We start from the raw sequence: 21,912 nt of genomic DNA on the forward strand, positions 1-21,912 counted from the left end.
GCTGCCTTTAATGGTAGCAGCGCTAGATCAGGCGAAAGCTTTTGATCGCGTGAATAGATCTTTTCTATTCAGGGTGTTAGGTAGATTAGGATTTGGGGAGAAGTTTATAGGATGGATCCGTACTTTATATGTCGGAGCGGGGTGTCGAGTTAGTGTAAATAGTCACTTAGGTGACGTTTTTGACCTCTCGTCTGGGGTCAGGCAGGGATGCCCACTCTCGGCTCTCCTCTTCGTTCTGTACATGGAGCCTCTGGGGGCTGCCATTAGGGCAGACACAGGGGTGGAAGGCTTGTTGATCCCTGGAAGCGGTGGGCTGCGTGTTAAGATGACGCAGTACGCCGACGACACTTCCTTGCTGTTGTGCAAGGACTCGTGCCTGACAAGGTCCCTTGCCATCTTTGGGGATTTCACCCGAGCGTCGGGAGCAGTTCTGAACCATGCAAAGTCTTCCGTCAAGTTTTTCGGAAGATGGCGCGGTAGAACGGATGTGCCTGGGGGGTTATCTCTCTGTGAAGGGGCCCTGAGGATTCTCGGGGTTCATTTTGAGACCTCCGGCTCAGCGACGCTAAACTGGAACATGCGTATCGCAGTGGTACAGAGGAAGCTAGCAATGTGGAAGGCTAGGTATTTGTCTTTTATGGGCAAAGTCCTGGTCCTAAAGGTGGATGTGTTGCCGTCTCTTTTGTATGTGGCATACATCTACCCATTGCCGGCTTGTCTGAGGAGGCCTCTAGTGAGGCTTGTGTTTCAGTTTATGTGGAGTGGCAGGTGCGAGTGGGTCGCCAGGGCACGCATGATCTGTCCCATCGGGGAGGGAGGTAGGGGGGTACCACATTTCCCCCTCAAGCTGGACGCCATTTTTGTTTCTTTCTTGTTGACGGAGCTTGCTCGTCCGGTTATACACCCGTCCGGTTACCTCCTGCGGGTGTTCTTCTCGTATAAGGCGAGAAGCGTAATGGTGTGGTCTAACGCGGGTCCTCGGGCGGAACAGCTGCCGTGGCATTTTGGCCATGCGGCCAAGTGGCTGCGTGCGCACCCCGAGGTTGAAGTTGCCCGAGTAGGTTTAGACCACAGGCACCTGTACGAGGAGGTCAGGCAGGCAGGGAGTCCTGCGCCTGTAGCGGGCATCTCGTCAGTGGTCTGGGAGGGAGTGCAGGCGCGGGGCCTGGACAATAGGCTCAAGGACCTGAATTGGTTGGGCCTCCATAAGTGCTTGCCGGTACGTGCCATCTTGTACCGGTATAGTTTGGTGCAATCCCCCACCTGTCCAAGATCCTCTTGTGGCAGGGAGGAGACTGTGCGCCATGCCTTTTGGGACTGTGCCTTTGCCGGACTAGTCTGGGCTAGGGCACGGGTAATGCTAGGTGTGGTTAGGAGTGATTTTGTTTTGACATGGGCTAGGCTAGAGAGAGGCGTAGGGAGAGCAAAGGGAACGGATAGGGACAGGTTTCTGCTCTGGCTTCTCATGAGTCTCTTTAAAAAGGGACTGTGGGAAGCCAGGCAGAATTTAGTCAAGACAGGGAGAGATTGGGGGGTGGAAGGGATAGTGAGAAGGGTGGAAGGTGATTTGAGGGGGAAGATGAAGAGGGAGGAGAGGAAGTGGGGGAAGCATGCGGCACGGGAGAGGTGGAAAGGGGGTTTAGGGCTGGGAGTGTTAGAGTGAGTTTGGTAAGGGGATAGATTAGGGAAGGGGAGATAGGGAAAGGGTTAGGTATTGGTTAGGTATGACGGGGAGGGACGATGCTCCCCTGAGGTTTGTTTTTGTTTGATGTTTTTGTAAATACAATTAATTAAGAATGAATGAGAATTATGATTTTGTAATAGTATGAATGGTATTGATTGTAATAAATTATTTTAACCGTTTTGGTTAAAGATGTTTTCATTTCAGGTTGAAGCTTCTTTCTGAAGAGAGCTTATTTTTTCAAAAAAAAATGAATCAAACAAGCAAACCTGGTCGGTTCCGGGGATTGGTATAGCAAATACCGTAAGATTTTCATGGACTGAAAAGGAGATGGAACCTTGGGGCAGGGAAACTTTTGGAAGGACCATATTGATGGGATGCCTCAGGATAGAGGTGAAGGAAGTGCTCTGCCTTCAAGGGAACCCGAATGAGAAGGCTTTCGATGTGACGTTTCACAAAGAAGAAAAACACGACGAAGTAATGAAGATGGCAAAGGAAGCGGAGAAAACGGGACCCCTGTGCCATTATGCGGTGACCAGCCTGGCGAAGAACAACTTCAGGGTGGTCACCGTAACCATGTACAATCCGCACGTGAAAGATGAAGAGGTGAGGGCCTTTCTGGGGAGGTACATGGACAATGTCTCCTCAGCGAGGTACCTCAGGGACTCCCTGGGTTTCTGGAACGGGAGAAGAGGGTTCCAGGCGTTACTCAGGGAGTCCCCGAAGAGTGTGGATGGCTACCTCCATCCTCCGGCGATGTTCTCCCTGGGGGCTGACAGGGGAACACTCTACTATGCCCGTCAGCCCCCGTTCTGCAGGCGTTGTATGGCCTACGGCCATATCCTGGCCTCGTGCAGTGCCAAGAGGTGTCGATTTTGTGGGTCGGAAGAGCACGAGGCCAAGGAATGTGACGAGCCCAAGGCTTGCCACGGGTGTGGCTCAAGAGCACACCTGTGGCGTGATTGCCCGGCTCGTCACAGGTCATACGCGTCTGCAGCTGGGGGGGGAGCGGGGGATGGGGGGAGGAAAGAAAGGACGCGTGCGGATTGCATGGATGGCACAGGGGAAAAGACGGCGCAGGAAGAAGATGGGAAGAAGGATGAGGTGGGAAGAAAGAGGCGAGGAGAAGAAAAGAAGGAATAGAAGGAGAGATTAAAAAGGGGTGGAAGAAGGTGGAGGAGCTGAGAAGAGGGAGAAGGGGACAGTGGGACGAGTACGAGAAGGAGTGGAAGAGGGAACGGGGACAGTGACGGAGAAGGAGGGAGGAGGGGAGGTGGGAGGGGAGGGGGTGGTAGGGGGGGGAGATGGGGGGAAGGAGTGGGGGGACAGCCTGCCGGGCTTCCTCGAGGTCGAAATGAGGGATTTGGTGGAGGGGTTAGTGGGGATGGGACGTTGTGTCTCCCCGCTACCTCCTTCACCAAAGAAGAAAGGGATAAAGAGGGGGAGCTTGGCAGGAAGTGAGAGGGAGGGGGGTGTGGAGGGGGAGGGGGGGGTTAAGAGAGTGGCGGGGGGGGGAGGGGAGGGTAATTTGTCCTCCCGGTTTGCCTCAGCCCCTTGCATTTTAGTGGATGACTCCAGTGAGGGGTCGGTGGGTTGTTTGCTAGAGGGATCCCAACTCCTGTTTGGGGAGATGGGGTCCCCTATATGCAGCCCCGAGGCAAACAGGGAGGGGGGGATGGTGGGTGGGGAGGGAGGACCCAACACACTGCCTGGATCATGGGTTGGGATGGAGGACGGGGGGGCGTCAGGAGAGGAGAGGACGTCCCCGCCGGTGGAGATGGACCAGGGGAGCATCGGGTGAGTCTCCTGGTTTTTCTTTGGGTTTTGGGGTTTTTATTTGTTGTAAATAATTAAATGAATAGTTCTGTTTCTTTTTTTAGTCTAAATGTTAGGGGGTTAAGGGATAATGTTAAAAGGAGGGCGGTTTTTTGTTATTTAGAGGGTGTGGGGTTTGATTTCTGTTTTTTACAGGAGGCTCACCTGAGGGATGGTGGGGATGAGTTGTCTGGGCGGCTGTTGCCTGTTTTCTTCACGGATCACGACGGGGTGTTCCTGCAGGTGGGGTCGCCAGTCTGCCTCTTCGGTAGGGGGTACTGGAAGTTAGATCGGGAAATACTGGAGGAGCAGGCTTTCGTTGACACATTTTTTTGTTTCTTTCGGAGGCTTGACGGCCTCCGGTCCATGTGCGAGGGGGTGTTAGAGTGGTGGGATTTAGTCAAGGGGAGGATAAGGGCTTTTATAATAGGATATTGTAGAAGGAAAAAAAGGGAGGAAAGGAGGGAGGTGGATCGTATCCAAAGGTTAATTGAACTCGAGTACGAGGCAGGCAACCTCGGCGGGTCGATTGACTGGGAGAGATTCGCAGCCCTAAAGGCGCAGCTCAGGGAGCTGCAGGAGCAGAAGGCTCGAGCTTTCCTGGAGCGTGCGCATAGTGGCTTTCTAGAACATAATGAGACTTGTTCCGCTATGTTCTTTAAGTCGGTTAGGGCCAGACAGAGTAGGAAGGTAATGAAGGGAGTTAGGGAAGAAAATGGTAGTATAGTAAGTAAACCAGAGGAAATGGTCAGGGTGACAACTGATCATTTCCAAGGTTTATTTAAGGAAAGGGAAATAGATGTAGAGCAGGGAAACGTGTTTTTAGAACACTTGTCCCGGCGGTTGCCAGAGGACATTAGAGACGTGATGGAGGCCCAGATCTCACTAGAAGAGGTTGAGAGCGCTCTTAGGAGGATGGGAAAAGGGAAGGTGCCTGGGATGGATGGGCTGCCGGCTGAGTTTTACCTCAAGTTTTGGGGTATACTTGGACCAGTGGTTCTCGAAGTCTTGAAGGCCATCCTTGAGACGGGGGTCCCGGGGGGATCAATGGCTGTTGGTGTGCTGTCACTTCTTTATAAGAAGGGGGAAGCAACTGACCTTGGCAACTGGCGGCCATTGACCATGCTGTGCGTAGATTACAAGATTCTTGCAAAGGTTTTAGCAGACCGGTTGCGCACAGCCCTTCCCTACGTCGTCCATGAGGATCAGACGTGCGGGGTAGAGGGCCGCTCTATAAGATGGAACCTACAGTTGATCAGGGATTCCATCGCTTGGGTTGAAGATAGAGGGCTGCCTTTAATGGTAGCAGCGCTAGATCAGGCGAAAGCTTTTGATCGCGTGAATAGATCTTTTCTATTCAGGGTGTTAGGTAGATTAGGATTTGGGGAGAAGTTTATAGGATGGATCCGTACTTTATATGTCGGAGCGGGGTGTCGAGTTAGTGTAAATAGTCACTTAGGTGACGTTTTTGACCTCTCGTCTGGGGTCAGGCAGGGATGCCCACTCTCGGCTCTCCTCTTCGTTCTGTACATGGAGCCTCTGGGGGCTGCCATTAGGGCAGACACAGGGGTGGAAGGCTTGTTGATCCCTGGAAGCGGTGGGCTGCGTGTTAAGATGACGCAGTACGCCGACGACACTTCCTTGCTGTTGTGCAAGGACTCGTGCCTGACAAGGTCCCTTGCCATCTTTGGGGATTTCACCCGAGCGTCGGGAGCAGTTCTGAACCATGCAAAGTCTTCCGTCAAGTTTTTCGGAAGATGGCGCGGTAGAACGGATGTGCCTGGGGGGTTATCTCTCTGTGAAGGGGCCCTGAGGATTCTCGGGGTTCATTTTGAGACCTCCGGCTCAGCGACGCTAAACTGGAACATGCGTATCGCAGTGGTACAGAGGAAGCTAGCAATGTGGAAGGCTAGGTATTTGTCTTTTATGGGCAAAGTCCTGGTCCTAAAGGTGGATGTGTTGCCGTCTCTTTTGTATGTGACGTACATCTATCCATTGCCGGCTTGTCTGAGGAGGCCTCTAGTGAGGATTGTGTTTCAGTTTATGTGGAGTGGCAGGTGCGAGTGGGTCGCCAGGGCACGCATGATCTGTCCCATCGGGGAGGGAGGTAGGGGGGTACCACATTTCCCCCTCAAGCTGGACGCCATTTTTGTTTCTTTCTTGTTGACGGAGCTTGCTCGTCCGGTTATACACCCGTCCGGTTACCTCCTGCGGGTGTTCTTCTCGTATAAGGCGAGAAGCGTAATGGTGTGGTCTAACGCGGGTCCTCGGGCGGAACAGCTGCCGTGGCATTTTGGCCATGCGGCCAAGTGGCTGCGTGCGCACCCCGAGGTTGAAGTTGCCCGAGTAGGTTTAGACCACAGGCACCTGTACGAGGAGGTCAGGCAGGCAGGGAGTCCTGCGCCTGTAGCGGGCATCTCGTCAGTGGTCTGGGAGGGAGTGCAGGCGCGGGGCCTGGACAATAGGCTCAAGGACCTGAATTGGTTGGGCCTCCATAAGTGCTTGCCGGTACGTGCCATCTTGTACCGGTATAGTTTGGTGCAATCCCCCACCTGTCCAAGATCCTCTTGTGGCAGGGAGGAGACTGTGCGCCATGCCTTTTGGGACTGTGCCTTTGCTGGACTAGTCTGGGCTAGGGCACGGGTAATGCTAGGTGTGGTTAGGAGTGATTTTGTTTTGACATGGGCTAGGCTAGAGAGAGGCGTAGGGAGAGCAAAGGGAACGGATAGGGACAGGTTTCTGCTCTGGCTTCTCATGAGTCTCTTTAAAAAGGGACTGTGGGAAGCCAGGCAGAATTTAGTCAAGACAGGGAGAGATTGGGGGGTGGAAGGGATAGTGAGAAGGGTGGAAGGTGATTTGAGGGGGAAGATGAAGAGGGAGGAGAGGAAGTGGGGGAAGCATGCGGCACGGGAGAGGTGGAAAGGGGGTTTAGGGCTGGGAGTGTTAGAGTGAGTTTGGTAAGGGGATAGATTAGGGAAGGGGAGATAGGGAAAGGGTTAGGTATTGGTTAGGTATGACGGGGAGGGACGATGCTCCCCTGAGGTTTGTTTTTGTTTGATGTTTTTGTAAATATAATTAATTAAGAATGAATGAGAATTATGATTTTGTAATAGTATGAATGGTATTGATTGTAATAAATTATTTTAACCACCTTTTTGGTTTGCTTCCTGTCTGTAAGTTTGGTGTGGGTTTTTCTTTTGTTTCCCTCTTCTTGGGCAGATTTAGTGGGTCTCATGGTGGGTGTCTTATGTCCCAGTTGTTGTTACTAGTCAACTTCCAGTGGACACCCCCATAGTGTCTTTCAGAGCCCCTCCTAAAAAAACAAGCTAATATTTTGGGTTGGATATTCCATCCAATTAATATTTCAATCAATGGAATTTCCTTAATGTTCATTAGTCTTTCAGTTGTTAATCTTCTGTTTGTTGGGTACTAAATATTTTTGTTTATTTTGTGTTTTTTCCTGTGAATCCATTGTGTTGCATCCATGTCTGAAATGTGCTGTATAAATAAAGCTTGATTTGATTTCAACAAATGAACCCAATGACTGACCAATCATCAGACTCTTGGTCCCTCTTAGTATGAAAAACAGTATCAATCCCACTTTTCCAGCCTGCTGAAGGCGTGGTGGCGTGGTAAACACCACCCCCGGCTCTACCAGGGGCTTGAGGTGGTCTCCCACAGCTCTGCTTATGTCATGTTCTGTGGCCTTGCCGTTCCATTTCTTGACTGCCCCTGCAACACAGAAACACATTTAGTCATATTATATAAAACACTCAAAGTAATGGATATGGAGCATCTACAGCCTCAGTTACACCTGGCACCTAAATGTGACTTCTGTCATCTGATCACTCCAAACTGCATTAGGTTCAGATCTACCAGGATGGGCCTTTGACAGTCTGGATGCAGTCAGGCCACTGAATATAAACAAGCAACGTAAAGAGGTGGGGTGAATGAGTGGGGAAAAGTACATTCTACACAAATGACCATAATAGCAAAGAACAAATGCGTGTGCCTGAGGGGAAATTAACTTTCATACAGCCAAAAGGGGTGGGAAATTACACCAATATCAGTGGTCAATTTGCACTAACGTAAATAAACATGGATGATGGAACATATTACCTTTTGCTTACGTGATGAACCGCCAAGGGGACATAAATATTTACCATCTGTGACCTCTCACCTCTGGCTGTAGAAGTGTTCTTCCTAACCAGTCCCTCAACAGCTCTCTGACTGAGCTCCACCCTCACTGGGTCTTCAGAGGAGAGGAAGGCTGAGGAGGGATGGAAGGATGAATGGATCAGTCAGTCAATAAAGTGTAGAGCTGCTGTCTGACAAAATCACTATTTTAGTAGTTCATTAAAGGAAATAAGGCTTTATGACTGCTGAATACCAACTATTAATCACATAGATCATGTATTTTCAGGTAGAGATAGATCCTTGGGAAGTCACTAGCCCGTTGAAGTTGACATTTACAATGGTTAAGGTAGGGTTGAGGGTAGGGATGTCCCAAGGATCCCAGATAACATTGACCATTGTGCATTCTTCTGTCTCTTTTACATAGCAGGTGATGGGTTCTGACTTCTGAACTTGAAAAAATGAAATATCCGTATAATGTGAAATTGAATGAAATAATAATGTATGTTGATGCTAATATGATGTCCAATATTCCATGATGTTTCTATATGATAATAACAGCCTAATATATTTAATATGACATACACTATTTTTTTAACAGTTTCACTGATTCATTTTAATTAACTTAATTATTATGATTCAACATCAGTTCACCGTCTCACCTCATACTGTATTGGAGCAGCAGCCGCTGACTGCCCAGTTCAACATCAGTTCACCGTCTCACCTCATACTGTATTGGAGCAGCAGCAGCTGACTGCCCAGTTCAACATCAGTTCACCGTCTCACCTCATACTGTATTGGAGCAGCACCAGCTGACTGCCCAGTTCAACGTCATTTCGTTGATGCTAATCATCATGTTTTGAATCTGAGAGTAAAGAGATCCGATTACAACTCTAAAAATGAAGGGTTCAACTGGAGTTGTTCTCAGATCCCCTAAGAACCGCAGGGTTCTTGGTCAATGAAAAACAGCCCCAAAAGGTTCTTCAAAGAACTTGTTAGAAGGTGGGTTCATCGAGGAACCTCCGTTGTTGCTGGACTTTTTCCGGGAACTTCGCAATTACAACTGAAAACGACGGTGACAAGTTTGGATGCGACAACAAGTTAAAAAGGTTAAGTTGGGTTGATGTTTGGCTCTGAATATGTCTAGAAATAATAATTATAATAATATAACATACTAATAATTAATAACGAAGACAATGATGGTTTTCTGTGAATATCTTCCGTAACGTTACTATAGTTAATTACCGTAAATATTAGAAAGCCGGGTTTGATCGTCGGCGTTGTATGAGCTACAGTACAGTACCGTTATCTAGCTAGATAACGTTATGTCCTAACTAGGCACAACAAGGTTTGGATTATTTCCCTCAACTATATTTGTTCCCATATATTGTATATATTTTCCATAAAGCCAACATGGCTTTACACTCTATGTACAATGCTATCCCATTTTGGAAACGTTACATGTACAATGCTATCCCATTTTGGAAACGTTACATGGACAATGCTATCCCATTTTGGAAAAGTTACATGTCCGCGTTAATGATCTTAATTATCTTTTCAGAACTTCTCAGAAATGAATCAAGTCCATGGAATGGATATAGACAAAAAGAGAATTCAATTACTAGCAGAGGTAGAGAGGCGAGGCAGGGGGGAGGACATCATCCTGCTATTTTGACAGTCCCTGAAGGAAAATACAGAAGAGGGATTTGCTCTTATTCCTTCCCTTCCTCTAATGTATTTTGTAATAAAATTAGCAAGTGTAGTAAGATCAATGCTTTACTAGGACTGGAGACCACAGCAGCGATTCTGCTCTTGTCCCACCTCTTCAGGACCCGAGTGGCCTTTATGTCCGTGCCATGGTATGCTTATGCACCATTCATCTGTTTCTTCATAAACATAGGTGTGCATGCTTATATAAAACTACAGCTGAACATTTGTTATGGTCTTTGTTAGTTGTATGTGTATTAATCTTTTCTTACTTTTGTTGACACAGATTTCACCGCTCTTCACTCCTTTACTGCACATCGGCGGAAATCCATTTCACCATGAGAGTGAAATCCCGCTGGCCTTTGATGGGGAGGACGTCCCCATGGGACTTGGGGCTCTGCTTCGGCTGTATTTTTTAAAATTTCCCTTAAATTTCCCAAAAATGTCAGAAAAACACTTCTGTTATTAAGTTACTGTGTTCTGGGGATAGCAGAAGTTGGGTGAAGTTACCAGGGCCAGTCATAAAGATGGCAAACTTCCTAACATAACTAGGTGAATATGATATACACACTAAAGCTGAAAATTCTGCATTTATTACCAAGTCTACCATGTTGTTAGTTTACCTATGATTCATTTTTAATGTATGTTGTTTTTATTGTACATCATCATTTAAAAAACATTTTGTTGGGTAAATTGTTTTGTAAATATTAATTCACATTTGTCGTGCCACTAAATAAACAATGAATTATTTAAGTCAATATTGTCAATATTATTATAATATGTTTTTATAATGGAGGGAAGGTGGACAGGGAGTTAAAAAATGAACCCCAAAGGTTCTTTGAGGAACCATGATAAGGGGTTCTTCAAATGACATATAGGGGTTCCCACAAAAGGTTCTTCAAATAACTTTTTTAGCTTTTTGTCTGAAAGTTATTTTCTCAACTGCGATACCAACTCCAGTCAGCAGATGGCGATGTGTGTCTTTCAGGTGATTCTGCCACTGTGACGTATAATCTAGTGGATGGGACGCTCCTTCAACATCAACAGTTAGTCAGACACTTTGGTTCACTCAAACTTGATGGAAAAAAGGTTTATTCAATAAATCTAGCAACTCCTCTCATACTGGGAAGACCCCCACAGGCCTTAAGGGCAGTTTTATAGTTTCATCCTTAGGGTAATTTACCGTACGTAAGTGGACACACTCCCATCAGTTTCTGAGACAACTGCACAGACTTTGCAGACTGTTTAATAATGCTTAAACCTCATCTTTATCAAATTATCCATTAAAGATACCAACTTAAAACCTACGTTTGTCTACATACGGGTTGCTTAAATTATATCTAATTATATTCCGAGTTTTACTTTATCAAATCTCTAGTAATCATTAAACACACATACAATTCATAATATGTTCATATATTCACAGAATCCATATAAAAATAAATTCTTAGCTACTCATGAAAATCATTCAATTGGCTTTTTCAAGGACTCTCCATAGCTACACAGCAGCTCTCCAAACATAATCCCAGCAGAATAAAAAAATTAACTTTTGTTTCTCAGACAAAGACCACGGGATCCTCAACTGTTCTCTAAACCTCCCAGGAACTATAGACCTTCCGCTGCTTTCTAAAATATCATCCCGTTTATCTAATTTTCAATAATCTGACTAAGCATATTTCTATATGTTACTATCCAAACGTCAGATTAAGACTCATTTCCACATCCACACAACTCTCATATCAGTCACACAATGCTATTCCCAAACATACCTAATCAATTAGTTTTTCAACAATATTGTTAACTGCAGGAATATTTTCACATTTCTATCTCATGGTTAGTTCCTAGGATAAAGCAACTCATACATTTATACTCAGAGCCTCCTGACTGGGCCCTGTTTACACCTCCACACAGGAGTACACACTCAGATCCTGACTCGGCCCTGTTTACACCTCCACACAGGAGTACACACTCAGATCCTGACTCGGCCCTGTTTACACCTCCACACAGGAGTACACACTCAGATCCTGACTGGGCCCTGTTTACGCCTCCAAGGTGCCCCCTCACATAGGAATACACACTCAGAGCCTACGAGGATTTTCTAAAAACTCACTTTTAAAAAAACTAGGTGTATAGAATCTGCTCGCTGCCTCTCAGGTCTAAGGTGGGTCCATCTGCTCCGTTCCCAAAGTGTGGTCTCCATGAGATTCCAAGTTTGAGGGATCCCTCGAGGACGATTTACCCAGGTCGTCAGGAGCGGTCACCTAGTCAAGATTCACATTGCAAAATGTGGTTGTTAATTTAATATCAAATGAGAAACAAACTTATCACACAAGTCAGATTTATTCTTATTAAACTAAATCTTTATTCACTTAATAAGGGAGCAGGTCAATACAACACACACATATAAAGTGAATCAATTGAGTGCTCTACGATAATATTGGCTGGTCAACAAATCACCCCCAGATGATTCGTTGAGAGCCACGAGACAAAAGTACAAAGGTCTTTTATAGCTAAGATACACCCATTTCAACCTATATGACCAACAACAGATGTATACAACGGGTCACAAGGTTAAGATTTGTATGAAAGGTACTTATAATTCTCAGCAGACAGTATCTGCTGTCTGGCCCTGGGGTCATCTCTCCCTGGTACCATATAGAACAGAAACATTAACTCTTAATCTGGAATACTGTCTCTTTAGGTTTTAATCACCCAAAAGACATTGTAAATCTCCTGTCAGTGTTTCCTCCCAGAGGCCCATCCTCAGTAGAACACAGACACAATAGTTCTAAGAAACCTCTATTCTGTTACATAAAACAACCATTTGATGCAATAAAAGTACAGTAACATAATGTTGAAGTTTTGCTCTCACAGTGTCCACTGAAAGTTGACTAGTAACAACAACTGGGACCTAAAAGACACCCACCATGAGACCCACTAAATCTGCCCAAGAAGAGGCAAACAAAATAAAAACCCACAACAAACTTAAAAACAGGAAGCAAACCAAAACGGTAGTGCAACTAAAGGTTTTGATTTGTCACATCTATCAAGACAACTGGAGCACTGGGCCAGACACTCTTAAATAGAACCTGGACCAGCTCAGGTGAAAAACCTTCTCACTAACGAGATGGACAAGCCAGCACAGGTGTAACACATACTGACTAACGAGGTGACACCAATCAGTGCGTCCTACGTGCTAACGAGATAGACGTGCTAAAGTCCAACCTCAAAACATAAATGGAAAAACCAAAGCCTGTATCACCTTCCCCCTTAAGACAAGAAACATATCCTATATTTTTGTTGGACACGTTTGCTCACCACTAACAGAAAACAACTTCCATTTCACATTATAATCAACTACAATGCTTCACCTTCACCAATATAAATATGGTGTCTACTGGCTGTCAACAATTAAAAACAAGAAAAAACACCTATTCCTAAATAATAATAAACAATTATGTTATTTTTTTCTCCTTTTTCTTTCTATAGAATCCTACAACTCACTAGCTTCTAGAACTCTCTTCTTCCTAAAACTCACTAGCTTCTAGAACTCTCGTCTTCCTAAAACTCACTAGCTTCTAGAACTCTCGTCTTCCTAAAACTCACTAGCTTCTAGAACTCTCGTCTTCCTAAAACTCACTAGCTTCTAGAACTCTCGTCTTCCTAAAACTCACTAGCTTCTAGAACTCTCGTCCTCTTGGAACGAGCCCAAACAAAACTCAAATCAAAATTGTATTAGTCACATGCACCGAATACAACAGTGAAATGCTTCCTTATGAGCCCCTAACCAACAGTGCAGTTTCAATACGGAAAAGAATAAGAGATAAAACTCCAAATAAACACACTGGCTCAACACAAAGCACAAATCTTTTTGACTGCCCACCCCAGAGATAATCAGCAACCAAGTTTTCCTTACCACGGACATGTCTGATTTCAAGAGGAAACTCCTGCGATATCCGTAGTAACTTTCCACCTCACTGCGGAGCTTCTCTCTCTTTTCAGGGTTCACTAGATAGGCATGTTGTTGGATCTGGGCCCAGTCCCCAATATCATGCTCTAGAACATTTGGTTTATGACATGTGAGAATTAACCCTGATATTCTAAAAACAGGGCAACAATGTCAATATAATTGTACCAAAAATTGTCATGTTGGTTGCATGAATAAATATCACTACCAAATGTTACATGAAATGTAAATATGAAATATTTGATTGCATAGTCATATTTTCAACGTCTTTTCAATATAATTTTGCTTGGTGGGATAGCCCTATGTCAAAACACAGTCCAAATCAATAACCAATATGCAGGAACAGTTTGGGGATAAATTGAAAACCTAAACATAACATGTGCTATTTACACAAACATCTGCCACAATAATCACATTACTTGTATTTTTAAAACAAGCTCCTTATAAACTGCAGAAGCACCAGAAACACTGTTGTTTTGACAAATAGCAATAAATCACTGATATCGATTAGGGGGGAAATTAGGTTGTACGTGCTGTTGAAACTGACACAACAAAAAAACACATGGAAATGGGAGATATATTTTACCTCCCTGGTTAGAGGACAACCTGCAGAAGAGTCAGCTACATTTGGGAGTGATGCATTAAATTTAGGGGTCGCTAAACAAGGGAATGCAACACTTATTTGTCATCACTCATCGATATCATGCTAAAAAAAATTGTGAGAGAGGAGAGAGATGAGTTTGCAAGTCCTGTTAAAACTAACAGCTCAAAAACCACACGGAATCTGGGAGTACATCCCTGGGAGTACATCCCTGGTTAGAGGACAATTTGTAGAAAACAGCACGCCACATTTTGAAGTGTTGCATTTTGATTCAAGTGGGTCACCAACGTGGTAAGTGTAACACAACTCCTAATTGTCCCTAGAATTTCTAAGCAAACAGCTGGAGGCAGGGCTTTCTCCTGTAGATCTCCATTTTAATGGAATGGTCTGCCTATCCATGTGAGAGACGCAGACTCGGTCTCAACCTTTAAGTCTTTACTGAAGACTCATCTCTTCAGTAGGTCATATGATTTGAGTGTAGTCTGGCACCGGAGTGTGAAGGTGAACGGAAAGGCTCTGGAGCAACGAACCGTCCTTGCTGTCTCTGCCTGGCCGGTTCCCCTCTCTCCACTGGGATTCTCTGCCTCTAACCCTATTACGGGGCTGAGTCACTGGCAAACTGGTGCACTTTCATGCCGTCCCTAGGAGGGGTGCGTCACTTGAGTGGGTTGAGTCACTGACGTGATCTTCCTGTCTGGGTTGGCGCTCCCCCTTGGGTTGTGCCGTGGCGGAGATCTTTGTGGGCTTTACTCGGCCTTGTCTCAGGATGGTAAGTTGGTGGTTGAAGATATCCCTCTAGCAGTGTGGGGGCTGAGCTTTGGCAAATGGGTGGGGTTATATCCTTCCTGTTTGGACCTGTCTGAGGGTATCATCGGCCACAGTGTCTCCTGACCCCTCCTGTCTCAGCCTCCAGTATTTATGCTGCAGTAGTTTATGTGTCAGGGGGCTAGGGTCAGTTTGATATATCTGGAGTACTTCTCCTGTCTTATCCGGTGTCCTGTGTGAATTTAAGTATGCTCTCTCTAATTCTTTCTTTCTCACTCTCGGAGGACCTGAGCCCTAGGACCAGGCCTCAGGACTACCTGGCACGATGACTCCTTGCTGTCCCCAGTCCACCTGGCCGTGTTGCTGCTCCAGTTTCAACTGTTCTGCCTGCGGCTATGGAACCCTGACCTGTTCACCGGATGTGCTACCTGTCCCAAACCTGCTGTTTTCAACTCTCTAGAGACAGCAGGAACGGAAGAGATACTCTTAATGATCGGCTATGAAAAGCCAACTGACATTTACTCCAGAGGTGTTGATCTGTTGCACCCTCGACAACTACTGTGATTATTATGATTTGACCATGCTGGTCATTTATGAACATCTTGGCCATGTTCTGTTATAATCTCCACCCGGCACAGCCAGAAAAGGGCTGGCCACCCCTCATAGCCTGGTTCCTCTCTAGGTTTCTTCCTAGGTTTTGGCCTTTCTAGGGAGTTTTTCCTAGCCACCGTGCTTCTACACCTGCATTGCTTGCTGTTTGGGGTTTTAGGCTGGGTTTCTGTACAGCACTTTGAGATATCAGCTGATATAAGAAGGGCTTTATAAATACATTTGATTTGATCCAAACTCTTTTTTTGTTTGTCAATTTTTGTTAAATCACATAAATAGTACTCTTCCATTTCAGAGCCTGGATTTTTCCCCATTATGCTAATATCCATAACATGTTGATATCAATTCATAAGTGGGCACATGTTTAGGCTTCTACATTGTGAAATCATTACAATACTCCTACTACAATGTAAAACAATTCTACATTGTAACATTAATTCATTGAAATCATGAAACTACTACTTCATGTATGTATTTTCTAATATTTGACCAGAGATCTTTTATCAGATTATCTCTGGTCACAGCTATGAGATTTCAATCCTGTGTGTTCTCTGGTGTTGAGTCAGATGGCCAGATTGAACAAAACTCTTCCCACATTGACCACAGCTATACGGTTTCTCTCCTGTGTGTATTCTCTTGTGCACTGTCAGAACTCCAGATCGACTAAAACTCCTCCCACATTGACCACAGCTATAAGGTTTCTCTCCTGTGTGTGTTCTCTGGTGTAGAGTCAGACCGCCAGATGAAGTCAAACTCTTCCCACATTGATCACAGCTATAAGATTTCTGTCCTGCATGTGTTCTCTGGTGCACTGTCAGAACTCCAGGTCGACTAAAACTCCTCCCACATCGACCACAGCTATAAGGTTTCTCTCCTGTGTGTGTTCTCTGGTGTTGAGTCAGATGGGAAGTTTGAACAAAACTCTTCCCACATTGATCACAGCTATACGGTTTCTCCCCTGTGTGTGTTCTCTGGTGTAGAGTAAGACTGCCAGATGAAGTAAAACTCCTCCCACATTGACCACAGCTATAAGGTTTCTCTCCTGTGTGTGTTCTCTGGTGTAGAGTCAGGTTGCCAGATGTAGCAAATCTCTTCCCACATTGATCACAGCGATAACGTTTCTCTCTTGTGTGTGTTCTCTGATGAATTTTAATGCCTGATGATGTGAATCTCTTCCCACAGTCAGAGCAGCAGTGAGTTCTCTTCCCTGTGGGTCTCTGCGGGTGTTTATTGAGGTGTTCTGATCTGGAGAGACTCTTCTCTGTCTCCTCAGCATCATGAGGTTGTTGAGGCTCCCCAGAGGATCCACGATAGTCACGTCTCTCTCCTGTGTGAACAAAGTCAGACAGATGATTAAAGGCCCACAAAAGCGGTAATCCAGTGTAAAAGTTGATGCCAACAGCATAGCCATGATGTTGTACAACAATTGATGTCTGTAATGAATGTTAAAATCTTAAATGAGCAAGAAGTCATATTTTGTCTTTCTTGTTTTCACATTAGTAGTAACATGTAAGATTGTAGATTAGAAATAAGTTATTCATGTTGTTGAAACTCTAAGCAATGTGGTAGAAGACTTTTGGTCTACAATACAGGTCCCTTTGTGTTTTCTAATATTGCGGCACGAGGGCAATTTGATTGCATAAACTCCTCCATGCTAATGAGGAAACCACTAGTTATGGATGTCGTATATCTGGTGTGACAAGATGAATGAAAAGAATCTGCCCACTCCATCAAGCAATGGGGACAGCAACACAGGGCATTCACGGGACCTCATGGAACCATGGATCACACCTGCAGAAACTGGACAACAGGGGAAGCAGAGGAGATACCTATCATAGACTTCTCCCAGCTGACGCTTGACATGCCACCTACGCCGCCTCAAGTGGTAGAAACAACCAGCTGGTATCATTAAGTAGAATCAGCCAACAGTAACACGGAAGCAGCAGAATGGGAGTTAGTAGTGCATGACCTAGATTTAGAATAAGAAGCTTCCATTTAGACACAGGTCTAAGATGACGTAATAAGCAATCTACCGTCCCAGTGTAAGCACTGTGTAAGCAATCTACAGTCCCCGAGTAAGCACTCTGTGTAAGCAATCTACAGTCCCCGAGTAAGCGGCCGGTGCAAGCAGCAGGGCAGTGTCAGTGTGAAAGTGTGGTTTAGCCACAGCTCCAGAAACTTGCGAACTTCCCCTGTAAAAAGGTATATAAAGAGAACAGAGATCATAAGAGAGGCATGATCCTCACTGACATATGAGACAGACTTCATATGGAGAATCCTCATAGGTAAATTTACTATTGCACTATACGCTTTTTGTTAGACGAGAACCATATTTGAAACACAGGGGTCTTGACACCTCTTGATCACAGACAAAGCGGCAGTCACACAGTGAGACATCAAGTACAGATGTGATTAGCAATACAAGGAAACAGCCAAGTACCCGTTACAATATATTGAGTCCATACACAGAGTTGGAAGTGTATTAGGATATTGGAATTTGGAATCTAGCGTTAGTGCTGTGAGAATACCAATTACCAATTAAAGAATATTTGGGGCAGCAGGGTAGCCGAGTGGTTAGAGCGTTGGAATAATAACCGAAAGGTTGCAAGTTCGAATCCCCGAGCTGACACGGTACAAATCTGTCGTTCTGCCCCTGAACACTGTTCCTAGGCCGTCATTGAAAATAAGAATTTGTTCTTAACTGACTTGCCTAGTAAAATAAAGGTAAAATAAAAAACTGTCATTGTGTGTCAAAATATATACCAATACTAGTTTCCAAGTGACTACTAGCTGACGAGCATAATAACCAATAGAAGAAGTTATTAGGTATTGATATATACAGAGGTAAAAGAAACTTGAAGGTAAGGAATTATAGGAAGAATCCATAACACTCTGAATATTTAAATGGGTGTATATCTATCCAAGGCCTCATACTAGACCGGAAAATAAGGGAGTGACAACGTGAACGAAGGAACAAACCCAACTCACGCGAAGGGCCATTACGAAGAAATAGAAGGGTTGGTAGGGCCGCACGGCTAGGCCCTTGTTACACCGCAGTAACTAAAATCCTAAAGTACTCTGCCCAGCCAGAAGACGGGGTAGAGGCATTTGCTGCAGTTTTTAGGCAAAAGTCAGCACCGTGACACTGGTAATGAGGAAACCACTAGTTATGGATGTAGTATATCTGGTAATGAGGAAACCACTAGTTATGGATGTAGTATATCTGGTAATGAGGAAACCACTAGTTATGGATGTAGTATATCTGGTAATGAGGAAACCACTAGTTATGGATGTAGTATATCTGGTAATGAGGAAACCACTAGTTATGGACGTAGTATATCTGGTAATGAGGAAACCACTAGTTATGGATGTAGTATATCTGGTAATGAGGAAACCACTAGTTATGGATGTAGTATATCTGGTAATGAGGAAACCACTAGTTATGGATGTAGTATATCTGGTAATGAGGAAACCACTAGTTATGGATGTAGTATATCTGGTAATGAGGAAACCACTAGTTATGGATGTAGTATATCTGGTAATGAGGAAACCACTAGTTATGGACGTAGTATATCTGGTAATGAGGAAACCACTAGTTATGGATGTAGTATATCTGGTAATGAGGAAACCACTAGTTATGGATGTAGTATATCTGCCAGGAGCAAAAATGGTGAGCAAAGATTTGTTTTTCACAATGTATTCTGAATGTGAATGGGGGAAAACTCAGGGAAGGAACCTCCATTTCCAGGTTGCCTATGAGTGCATTTCACAGTACTTTGGAGTTTAATTGTAAGGATCGTTTGAATGTCCTGCTTAATATAATGTTTGTGTCATCATCGCAAATCAAAAAACACTTCAACCAGTAAAATGCTTTTTGGTTTTCCATCAACCTGACAATGAGGGTTTGTACACTGTTATCCATATTGGCCCACAACTTCACCGAACAACAAATATACCTGTAATGAACGAAGAAGCCCTTTGGTTGTTGTTGCATGACATACTGTGGGTCAAAAAAAAGTATTTAGTGAGCCACCAATTGCGCAAGTTCTCCCACTTAAAAAGATGAGAGGCCTGTAATTTTCATCATAGGTACACTTCAACTGTGACAGACAAAATGAGAGAATGTACTATATAGCCTAGAAACCTGGTTAAACTATCATTATGACATCATGGATGAATTCTAGAATATACTATATAGCCTAGAAAACTGGTTAAATTATCATTATGACCTCATGGATGGCCAGTCCTTGTATTCATAGTGTAGTGAATTCAGGGAGAGGCCCTGAGCTGAACTCAAACCTGGGTCCAGCGACTGTCAAGTCAACACCTTATAACTGTTACGCCAAGATGTCTGAACTTCTTGACGAGGTCGCTAGGTGTTGGGTTAAGGTTTCTACAATATCGTTCTCTATGAATTTGAGAGTGGTTACACTTCTCCTTCCCCCATCCCTCAGCTGTTAACCAAGTCTCTGGGCAGCCATTTTGTTGCTGTTTAAAAAACCCACACAACCCAGCAATCTGTAGTTCAAACAATAACAAATCTGTCATTCCACCACTATTTTGGTAATAAAATGATTATGGGTTTGGATAAATGTAACTACACAGACCTATGGATGCAAGGACTGACCATCCATGATATCAACATTATAGTTTTAACCATGTTGAAGCAGCAGGGTAGCCTAGTGGTTAGAGCGTTGGACTAGTAACCGGTTGCAAGTTCACATCCCCGAGCTGACATGGTACAAATCTGTCGTTCTGCCCCTGAACAGGCAATTAACCCACTGTTCCTAGTCCGTTATTGAAAATAAGAATTTGTTCTTAACTGCTATACAGTGTTGATTTACATTGTTTCTAAACATTATAGTAAAAAATATATTATTTGGGGCTCTGATGGGGTACAACAGTTGAACTCCGCTCATGAGTCATGTGTTATATTCTTTAAGAATCAATGGCTGTAAATAAATAATTTAAAAGTCACAATATGGATGTAGCAAATGCAGATTTCCACCTTAACACCAAACATCAGTTCAACTGCAGAGTTTGTGCCTCTGTTGTTAAGACAGTACTTACTAGTGTTAATCAGGGAACGGTTTCTCAAAACCATCTTACGGTTGAGTTCATCGTTAGAACCATTGGACGCCTTAAGATGCGTTTGGGAAACCGGAACCAGATATCCACGTTCCTCCTCTTCCTCCTTTTTCGATGTAACAGTCATCTCCTCCCCCTCCTCTTTCACGCCATAAACTACATGCTCTCCTTTCACTGTAACACCATCCTCCTCTTTCACTCTGAACGCGTCCTCCTCTTCTTTCACAGTAAAGGCCCCACTCTCTACTTCTTGTTTTACTGTGATATCTTCCTCGTCTTTCACTCTGAACGCGTCCTCCTCATCTTTCACAGTAAAGGCCCCAATCTCTACTTCTTGTTTTACTGTGATATCCTTCTCTTCATTAGAAGGAGAGTAGCTTAGTGACCGCATGGTCGGGGATGTTAGCTAGGCTAATGCTAACTTAACCAGCCCGCTTGCTGACTAATAACAACACCGTAAATATGAAATTAAATCGGATAACTAACTAGACGACAGAAATGGGTTTAAAACACAGTAGCTAATATACACGAAAGCGTCTAAAGAGCTATATTGGTTCGGCTAATTTGTCTAGCAAGCTACCGAGGTGTCTGACGAGCTGTTGCTGCTGATGAAAGAAGCGTTCCGTCCACTAGATTATACGTCACACCAACAGCATAACCATAAATTCCCAGACCGCCATCTGCTGACTGGAGTGGGTAACGCAGTTGAGTAAAATGTTTATTTAATTTTCAGACAAAAAGTTAAAGGGTTGGAATAATAATAATTTTTAAAACGTCGCCAGTCCTAAAATATTAATTAGCCCCCCCTAAATAAATCAATATCAGTCATTCATTTACGTAAATCGTGATTTAGCCAGCAAGCTGGGCTAGTTTTATAGGTGTTGTGACATGAGTATGAAATTGTCACTCTGGTTGTTTTAGGGACACCTTAAACAACCCACAAACCAGGCGGTTGTTTTGTGAAAAAGTGGATGTATAGAATCTAGCTGGCTGAAGAATTTACTGCAAATTGAATGTACAAATTTGTATTTGCCATGCAGATAGATGAAATAACGTATGCTATTGTGCAGTGGATGATTAAAATCCCTGTATGCCCATGGATGTGTAGCTAGCTATCTTCTCCCATATGTTCAACAGGAATCTGTGTGAGGCCTCACCTGGTGTCCACACCACACTAAGTGGCTGCAGAGTACTTTATGCTGAAAAACATGAACGGACCCACAAGGACAAACAATATAGCGTAGTTATAGAAATAATGAAGTGTCTTACTATTCTCCATGGTTGGCCCTCTTGCCTATTCTTTGAAGGTGGAAGGAGCCACAGTTATACACCTGAACCTGCTTACTGTACAACACAATCCAACAATCAGATTGATACATGAGTGTGTAGTTGTGGGTTATCGGGTGTCTAATTGTTCTACATTTTTTTCAAATTGGGTGATTTAAAATAGCCTGTTTTGTTTTTTGCACAGACATCACACCCTTACCTAAACAGCACCCTCACCTGAGAAGTATAAATCAAAGGGAGAGAAACTGGGAATGGAAT

At 44.3% G+C, this 21,912-nt stretch overlaps 1 protein-coding gene across 1 annotated transcript in view; it reads right to left on the reverse strand.

The window, feature by feature from the left end:
• Nucleotides 1-15,787: 15,787 nt before the first annotated feature.
• Nucleotides 15,788-21,912, reverse strand: part of LOC139394344 (zinc finger protein ZFP2-like) — a 196,958-nt gene continuing 190,833 nt past the window's right edge. The window contains exons 6-7 of the mRNA XM_071142391.1: nt 16,197-16,407; nt 15,788-15,793 (exon numbers count right to left, since the gene is read on the reverse strand). Coding sequence (XP_070998492.1) covers nt 15,788-15,793; nt 16,197-16,407 — 217 coding nt within the window. The remainder of the gene's footprint in view (nt 15,794-16,196; nt 16,408-21,912) is intronic.

Source organism: Oncorhynchus clarkii, unplaced genomic scaffold (genome assembly GCF_045791955.1).
Source record: "Oncorhynchus clarkii lewisi isolate Uvic-CL-2024 unplaced genomic scaffold, UVic_Ocla_1.0 unplaced_contig_399_pilon_pilon, whole genome shotgun sequence".
Lineage (NCBI taxonomy): Eukaryota > Metazoa > Chordata > Actinopteri > Salmoniformes > Salmonidae > Oncorhynchus > Oncorhynchus clarkii.